General features: G+C 50.8%; 1 protein-coding gene across 2 annotated transcripts in view; it reads left to right on the top strand.

Annotated features, from left to right (window-relative positions):
• The window catches only part of CUNH1orf105 (chromosome unknown C1orf105 homolog), a 41830-nt gene that overhangs the window by 17017 nt on the left and 15936 nt on the right, over window positions 1-8877 (top strand). For both annotated transcript variants that reach the window (XM_027768008.1, XM_027768005.1), the window contains exon 3: window positions 5608-5698. In XM_027768008.1, the coding sequence (XP_027623809.1) occupies window positions 5608-5698 (91 nt within the window). The remainder of the gene's footprint in view (window positions 1-5607; window positions 5699-8877) is intronic.

Here is an 8877-nt window from a genome sequence, read left to right as displayed (position 1 = left end):
ATTTCTCGCTTTCTGTCTCTCTGTCTGTCTCTCTCTGTCTGGCGAGCACACGTGCCCTAAAGCAAAAACCTCTCCAAAAAATAAAAGTGGAGGGAGGTACTCAATTATCATCTGTCAGTTGAGAAACCCTGGTCAAATGTTCAAACAATGGAAATAGTTGGGTCTCTCTAACAAAAGCAAACCCTGACCATAGGCCTGGCCAGAGAAGATGAGACCCAAATAACCTCCTTCTCTGCCTCCAGCATTCGGCAATGTAGGAGAGTTCTGTCCCTGGATGTTGCCTCTCAGTACCCATCGTCTTCCTCACCCATCCTTTCTTCTCTGCTTTAGTTTGAAATTTTCACATTTTAAACATCAATAGTCTAGAACTATAAGTTTCTATTTTCATAGGATAGCAGCTGCTTGCATTTAACTTGGAGCATCTTGTATCATTTCATCAGTTTCACCCCTCCTAAGCAAACCACTTTAAGACACTTGTTTCTGTTTTTCAAAGATGGAGGAATTTATTAGCGGGGAGCATTTCAGCTGAGTTTCCTCATTTCTAACCCGTGTTTGATGATGTGGTCCCAGGGTGTGGTGATGCAGGCTGCTCTGGGAAGGGGAAATGGGAGGAAGGATGGGTGTGACGTCAGGGGGGTGAATGGGAGAAATCCACCAGGGCAGGGCAAGGGCATGCATGGAGGCAGTTTCACAGACACTTCATAGACTAAGCAGGCCTGGCTTCCTGGCGCACAGGGCAGCTCATGAGAAGGTTGCCCACCCCCAAAGGATTGTTCCCTTTGGTTGGCGACATGATTGCCGTGTATCCTCCTGTCACCCTCTGTATTCCTCACTTTAGTAGCACACACCTTTGCTTTGCCTGTTACCTCTTTTTTTTTAGAGCAGCCATCTCAGTAAGTAACTTATTCAGAGCAAAATACTCCAAGTGCTTTCAAGCACTCACTGTTCAGTTCTGTGAGGGTTTGTTTGTTTTTGAGAGGCTTTGGCTATAGGGCACGTGCACCCACCAGAAAGACAGAGACAGAAAGCGAGAAATCACCCCTCAAGGGCGGGTGGCCATGCCACAATCTCTTCTCCTCCATTCTCCTCTTAGGATCTTGGGCACACATGCACACATGTCTGGTGTGAGTTTAAGCCACCAGGTCTGGGACTCGAACCATGGTCAACTACATGGGAGTCCAGCAACATAGCCATTATGCCAACTGCTGGCCCCAGTTCTGTTATTTTTGCATAACTAAATATGCAGGAAAGTCATGACTTATTTTTTCTGTATTTTTCTATGCAAAAATGCTTCATGACTTTTCCGACCACCCAGCATATCTACAGCAGGCAACCAGAGGTTCAATAAATCTAAAGACTTGCTTAGAAAATAGAAACACTGGGGCCAGCAGGTGGCATAGTGGTTAAGGCACTGAATTCCCACGTGGTCGACCATGATTTGAGTCCCAGACTTGGCAGTTTGAAACTCATACCCAATGCCTGTGTGGGGGTGCCCAGAATCCCCAGGGGAGAGAATGGAGGAGAAGGGATAGCAGCATGGCCAGCCCTCCGGGAGGTGATTTCTTACTTTCTGTCTCTCCAGTGAGCCTTGGAGCATCTTGTATCATTTCATCAGTTTCACCCCTCCTAAGCAAACCACTTTAAGACACTTGTTTCTGTTTTTCAAAGATGGAGGAATTTATTAGCGGGGAGCATTTCAGCTGAGTTTCCTCATTTCTAACCCGTGTTTGATGATGTGGTCCCAGGGTGTGGTGATGCAGGCTGCTCTGGGAAGGGGAAATGGGAGGAAGGATGGGTGTGACGTCAGGGGGGTGAATGGGAGAAATCCACCAGGGCAGGGCAAGGGCATGCATGGAGGCAGTTTCACAGACACTTCATAGACTAAGCAGGCCTGGCTTCCTGGCGCACAGGGCAGCTCATGAGAAGGTTGCCCACCCCCAAAGGATTGTTCCCTTTGGTTGGCGACATGATTGCCGTGTATCCTCCTGTCACCCTCTGTATTCCTCACTTTAGGAGCACACCCCTTTTCTTTGCCTGTTACCTCTTTTTTTTTAGAGCAGCCATCTCAGTAAGTACTTATTCAGAGCAAAATACTCCAAGTGCTTTCAAGCACTCACTGTTCAGTTCTGTGAGGGTTTGTTTGTTTTTGAGAGGCTTTGGCTATAGGGCACGTGCACCCACCAGAAAGACAGAGACAGAAAGCGAGAAATCACCCCTCAAGGGCGGGTGGCCATGCCACAATCTCTTCTCCTCCATTCTCCTCTTAGGATCTTGGGCACACACGCACACATGTCTGGTGTGAGTTTAAGCCACCAGGTCTGGGACTCGAACCATGGTCAACTACATGGGAGTCCAGCAACATAGCCATTATGCCAACTGCTGGCCCCAGTTCTGTTATTTTTGCATAACTAAATATGCAGGAAAGTCATGACTTATTTTTTCTGTATTTTTCTATGCAAAAATGCTTCATGACTTTTCCGACCACCCAGCGTATCTACAGCAGGCAACCAGAGGTTCAATAAATCTAAAGACTTGCTTAGAAAATAGAAACACTGGGGCCAGCAGGTGGCATAGTGGTTAAGGCACTGAATTCCCACGTGGTCGACCATGATTTGAGTCCCAGACTTGGCAGTTTGAAACTCATACCCAATGCCTGTGTGGGGGTGCCCAGAATCCCCAGGGGAGAGAATGGAGGAGAAGGGATAGCAGCATGGCCAGCCCTCCGGGAGGTGATTTCTTACTTTCTGTCTCTCCAGTGAGCACACATGTGCTATAACAAAAATCTCTTTAAAAAATTATATATATATATATGAACGCTAAATGTTAAGTTCTTATTAAGAATTGGTAACACTTCCAGGATCAGCCTGAGTAGTGACAGGTCAGCATCTTTTAACTGGACTGGGTCTCAAATGCACATGCTGTGATAGGCAGGGCCCACTAGGTAGAGACATAACTGAGTTTTTCTCATGGGGGGTGTGCAGTAAATGGGTGACCAACCCCTGATTAAAAGGCAGAGCCTGCCCTCCACCCTTGTCAGTGCTACCTGGAGGTATGTGAGCCAACTGGGCAAATCTGAGTGTTCTTTTTTTTTTCTTTTTTCTTTTTTTTTTTTTGAGAGGTTTTTGCTATAGGGCTCATGCACTCACCAGACAGACGGAGTCAGAGAGACAGAAAGTGAGAAATCACCCCTCAGGGGAGATGGTTACGCCCCAGTCCCCTCTCCTCCATTCTCCTCTCGGGATCTTGGGCATGCATGCACATGTGCCTGGCATGAGTTTAAGCCACCAGGTCCAGGACTTGAACTGAGGTTGATCCCATGAGAGTCCAGTGACATAGCCATTACACCAATTGCTGGTCCTGCAAATCTGAGTTTTCTAGTGGTTAGAAATCTGCATTTTTAGTGAGAAATGGCTAGTGTTTGACACCAAATAGTGTAACAGCCTGCCATCCTGGTCCACCTCCCACTGGCCATAAGGCCTGTCCATGCAGCCAGTAGTAGTACAGTTCTCTGTCCCCAGCTTGTGTATCCCTACCAAGATGCACCTCTGGAGGAGGGGAAGGGGCCGGGGACAACAGGGTTTGAGCAAGGCAGGCCTGGGACACAGTGGACAACCAAGGCACCTGTTCACCTTCATGGCCAGGTCCAGGGGTACCAGAGTGGACAGTATGTCAACAGCCAGCTGGGAAGAGAGGGGTAGTTTCTCCTGCAGTCAGCCAGACTTCAGAGAGTCACAAGGAGAAAGTGCCTTCTGTGGGCAGCGAAGTCCTACTTATCTCTGTTCTGGGAGACACAGGCAGAAGTCTCTGCCCTGTTTAGAGATTTAGAGCTCACCTGCCCCACGAGAACCCTGGGGTGGCTGGACAGTGCCTGTAGGTGCTCTGAACACTTAAGAGGCCAAGACAGGTAAGCAAAATTTTGGAGACAGATGGTGTGTGTTACTCTCAACAATTCTTAAAGATTAGAAATGTCTCCTTTGGTATAACAGCTATGTCACTGGACTCCCATATAGTCAACCACAGTTCGAGTCCCAGACCTGGTGGCTTAAACTCATGCTGGGTGCATGTGCGTTCATGCCCAAGATCCCGAGAGGAGAATGGAGGAGAAGGGATTGTGGTGTGACCATCCTCCCTGGGGGGTGATTTCTTGCTTTCTATCTCTCTGTCTCTCTGTCTTTCTGGTGAGCACTCGTGTCCTGTGATAAAAAACCTCTCCACAAGAAGAAGAAGGGAAAAACAAAACAAAACAGAAATGTCCCCTATGGCCAAAGCTCTGGTTCCGTGCTGTTTATTTTTGGCAAATTCCTTTCCAGAGCCCTTGGAGAAAAGTTCTCCATGTGCTTTAAGTACTACCTAGCCTTGGGCAGCAGTTCCTACACAGAACAGTCTGAAAATGAACAAGGAACATTAAGTGACCTGTACTCAGAGCACCTCTGCCGTGAGCTCTGGAAACACACCTGCGGGCACTCGCTTTCTTCGTGGGGGACTCTGAGTGACCTGACTGTGCTGAGGCCATGCCCTTCCTGGACCTCAGCCTTGAAGTCACTGAGGTCCTGCTTCCATGAGGTCATGGCATGCTGAGGCAGTCCTGAACTGCTGCTGGTCTCCCCTGGCCAGTGGTCCCAGTCCAAAGCTACCTAATCCACCATGGAGACAAATTCATGAAGGAGCTGGAGTCAGAGCCAGGTCCCCAGACGCTCAGGGCCCAGGGAAGTAACAGGAGAAATGAACTATAGATGCCTCAGTGACACCAGACTCCCTCCATGTGCTCGTCTGCGATGAACAACGGAGAATGGAATCTCTGCTCATTAGAGAGGGCAGGTGTTCCTGGCAACATGAGCAGGATTCTGAAATTGTCCTGGACGTTCCAAGTCTGTGACTACCAGGCCTGGCCACTGCAGCCTGCACCCCTCACACTGTAATAAAGTGATCCACGGTGGCAAGGCAGGCCACAGTAGGTCACCCTGTGGTGAGAACAGGTGTCCCTGCAGCGTCACTGCATCACTGGAAAGAAAGTAGGTCCCAGGGGGAGAGAAGGGTTGGAGGGAGAAGCAGCTGTTCTACAGAGGAGATGGGGAGATTGTTTCCAAGTGCAGGGACATGTGCTCTGAGAAAGCCAGGCACGCAAGGACAGGCACGCTCCAGTGAGGAACTGGAGGGCATTTGCTTGGTACACATCTGCTCTTAGAGACAACCTTTTCTTGCTGTAATGCTATCTGATAATCCAGATCTGGCGTTGGTTAGTTCAAACAAAAGGGGCAGAGAAGCCGACGTGATAAGGGAAGGTCAGCCTCTCTTTTGGACCTCCTTAGGAGCCTGAGTCCTTCAGTGGGCAAATCCCCCCAAGGGAGGTGATACCCCGCTCTGGGCGGGGCAATGGGAGGTCATGTGGGGGTGAGTGGGAGAAACCCACCAGGGCAGGGTGAGGACGGGCCTGCAGGCAATTTCACAGACACATCACAGACCTAGGCAGCCTGGCTCCCTGGCACGTGGGCCGCCCTATGGCGCAGCTCCTGGGAGTGTCCCCTGTGTCCTCTCTGAGACAAGCAGGGGCTCAGCTCGTCCCACCAGGTACTGTGGTTCTAACTTTGTCTTGTTTTGATTATGTAGATCTCCTCATTGCACTCCCACTTTTCTGACGGCATACAAGAAGAATATGAATTTGCCAATGTGGGGTCAAGTTCCAGATGTCTTACGTAAGGTACTTTTTAATTCAATAGCAGTTCGCAAAATGACATAGAATGTGAATACTCAGTGTAGCCCCATGCCTGGTTTATCATCTGTGTTCGATGTATATTTGTTGAATAAAATGAAGGGGTCCCAACCCTTTACCTTGTTTCAAGGGTCTTGGGGTCCCCCACTCCTGTCCATTAGAACTAAGAATAAAGACATAAGGTTAGATTATCAAAATGGGAACCCCAAAATTAACATGAAGGAATGTGTCCAAACTTCAGAAGTTACTTCTCATCCCGTGGCCAGATCTAGCCCAGTTTCTGGCATCTCTAAACCCATCCCTCAATGAAGTACACACGCCCCCCATCTACGCCTCCTTGTACCTGTGGAATTTCACACAAAAATGCTTCATTTCTCCTCCACCCATAGATGTGAACCATGATGACTGCTGAGTGACACTCAGTGACAGTTCGTGGTATAGAGCGCTGACATTAACATGTCTGTGCCATCAGCAAACACCTCCCTGACATTGGGGGTGGGGTGGGAAACTTTCTTTCCTTGGAAAGGACAGGCGGTTCTGGGGCTGCAGCAGGCAGCGTCTGGGGCTCCAGGCCCTGTGCCCACAGGTGGTGAGCACTCAGCGAGTCTCAGCCTCAATTATGAGGAGCCCAGATGGCAGGTGATGATTGCTTACTGAAACTTTATTATTTGCTTTCATGCAGACACTGAGATGAGTAAGTCCCGGCAGCCCACACAAGCTGAGTGGGCAGATAGGGCAGGGCTAGGGCAGAGAAGAGTGACGGAGGGGCTAAGTGCTGGGAGGGAGGGGAGGAACGATCACCTCCAGGAGGCTGGGGTGACTCCAGAGGGAGTGGCATCTGCCTTGCCTCTTGGAGACTGTATTTTCACCAGTCTGGGTAGAGGAAGGGGCAGAGGAAGAGCTGAAAAGATTCTTGGGTGAAGAGAAGCATGTCAGCAAAACCGAGGTGACAGGAAATGCTTGCAGAACGTCAGGGAATGGGAATGTGCATCTCGCCTTCCTAGAAAGGGCACCCAGGAGTGGGGTGAGCCAGCTGGAGTGGAGGCCCCAAACGCCAGTGAGGAGACATTTCTGGTTTTCAGCACAGAGTGTCAGGGTCCACCAAGCAGTTGAGAGTCACTTCACTAAACACCTTGATCTCCCGGACAGTGACCGTCCTGATCCGCGCCAGGTGTGTAGCATGAGGGAGGCATCGGATTGGTGTGCCAGCTGCTACAGAACCAGCAAGCAGCCTTCTGGTCACCACCTGCACCTGAACTTTCTGTTTAGATCCGCTCCAACCTGCCCAACTCTTCACCCCTGCCCACCCTTCACCCCTGCCCTCAGGAGGACCTGAAGGCCAAGAGTCCGGAAGAGCCCGGAGGGGCGGGCAGAGAAAGGCTGCAGGGCTCAATTCTGGTCGCTAGGTCGCGATGAAGAGCAATGGGCTTCTCGAACCAAAAAAAAAAAAAAAGGCAACAGCAAAGTAAAAGTTGCAAAGAAAAAGGAATTTATATGTCTCACAAAGACAGCACAAAATAGAGGTCAGATCCTGGGGCGTGTAGCCAGAGTCCCACCTGCAGCAGGGCCAAAGAGAGGTGGCAAACACGTCTGCTAATCCTGAAGAGGCGAGGGTCTTTCATGCTTGTAAAAGGGATACCATACGTGTGCCTTACTCTGAAAGCCTTTCCTTGGGCAGAGATAACAGAGGAGGGTCTTATGGAGATAAGGGAAGCGCCAGGACTGGGTGAAGGCTCGTTAGCTGAAGCTGTCAGAAGCAGCCCATAGCAGCGATGGTAGCTGGTTCCACAGGATGTGTGATCACCCCGAGGAGACAGCAAACCTCCTGGAAAGCGTGTCTTGTGACAGTCTGCCCTGTAGAAACAGGGAGTAATCACAACTGGTAAGCAAACAGGTCAGCCACCCACTCTTCCCCTAGTTCTCCTGCCTGCCTTTCTTTCTTCCTTTCTCTCTTTCTTTCTCTCTCTCTTATTATGATGGTCTCTTTTTGAGATCAACTCTCTCTTCACAGGCTGCGTGGGAGATGGGTGAGGATTCACAATTCCATTGTTCCCACGAGGAGGGGGGGACCCACATGCCCCCACCCTCTTGGGGCTGACCCTCCCCCAGAGTGTGTGAGGATGAAAGTGGCCCTCATGGACTGGTAGGGGAGATAGGGAACTTGGGGTCCTGTTCTGTTGGGGCACCAGGAAGCACCTCAAGTCAGAGCCTGCCTGTCCTGTCCCATGGCCCTCACACCTGAATCTAGCCCCCCCCTCCCCGCTGCTGTGAGCAGGAAGGCCGACGTGCCCGTCGTGTGTGCTGTGAAGAACACGCGCTCTGCCGGCAGCTGCTGCTCTCCTGAAAGGAGCTCCAGTTGTCTCATGGGAGTGGAATGTCCGTGGACTCTCCGCCTCTTACTTCATCCTCTAAATCAGGAACCTACAGAGACTGCCAGCACCAGAGGCCCTGTGCCCTGTGCCCTGTGCTAGGAGCAAAGGTCCTACCACCTGGCACCCTTCCTCCATCATCATCACAGGCCAAAGGGCAGAACTTGGACCATCCATCCACATTCCAAGGGGCATTCCTCCCTGCTGCCAGCAGCCCAGGCAGGTGTAGTGTGGTGTGTGCTGGGCTCGGTCTTCCCTAGTGGAGAGAGAGAAAGGAGAGGCTCAGAGACAACAGGTGGAGAGTGAGATGGCCATAGAGAGAGACAGAGAGAGAGGAAGGAAGATGAGAAACAGGCAAAGGGAAACAAAAGGAGTGGCAGAGCTGACAAAGGACAACTGTAAACAAGGACAAAGAAACGAAGCCCAAACGTTCCCTCACGTAAACATTTACTGCAGGCGCTTTCTCAGCGCAACTTCACCTGCTGTTTCCCCGACTCTGACCTAGGCCTCCTCCGATGCCGCGAAGTAGGGACGTGTGTCAGAACAGCCTGATCACTGAGCCGTGACGTGGCGTGCACAGTCATCCACAACAGGGCGGGGTACGTGTGCAGGTGCCCGAAGAACTGCACGCGGGACCCCAAATCCCCTCGCCGCTTGCTGGGGCTGGGTGTAAATTAGCTAGAGCTCCTTAATCACTGTCAGATTACAAAGCCCGCCCCACCCTGTCTGCCCGCTCCCACCCTCTCTCCACTCTTTGATCTGGGTTTATTTTGCTTCTAGGATTGTGGCAAAAAGACC

Source organism: Tupaia chinensis, unplaced genomic scaffold (genome assembly GCF_000334495.1).
Source record: "Tupaia chinensis unplaced genomic scaffold, TupChi_1.0 Scaffold000074_1, whole genome shotgun sequence".
NCBI classification, from domain to species: domain Eukaryota; kingdom Metazoa; phylum Chordata; class Mammalia; order Scandentia; family Tupaiidae; genus Tupaia; species Tupaia belangeri.
The sequence above is the reverse complement of the archived record's forward strand: the minus strand, read 5'-3'. Positions and strand labels throughout refer to the sequence as shown.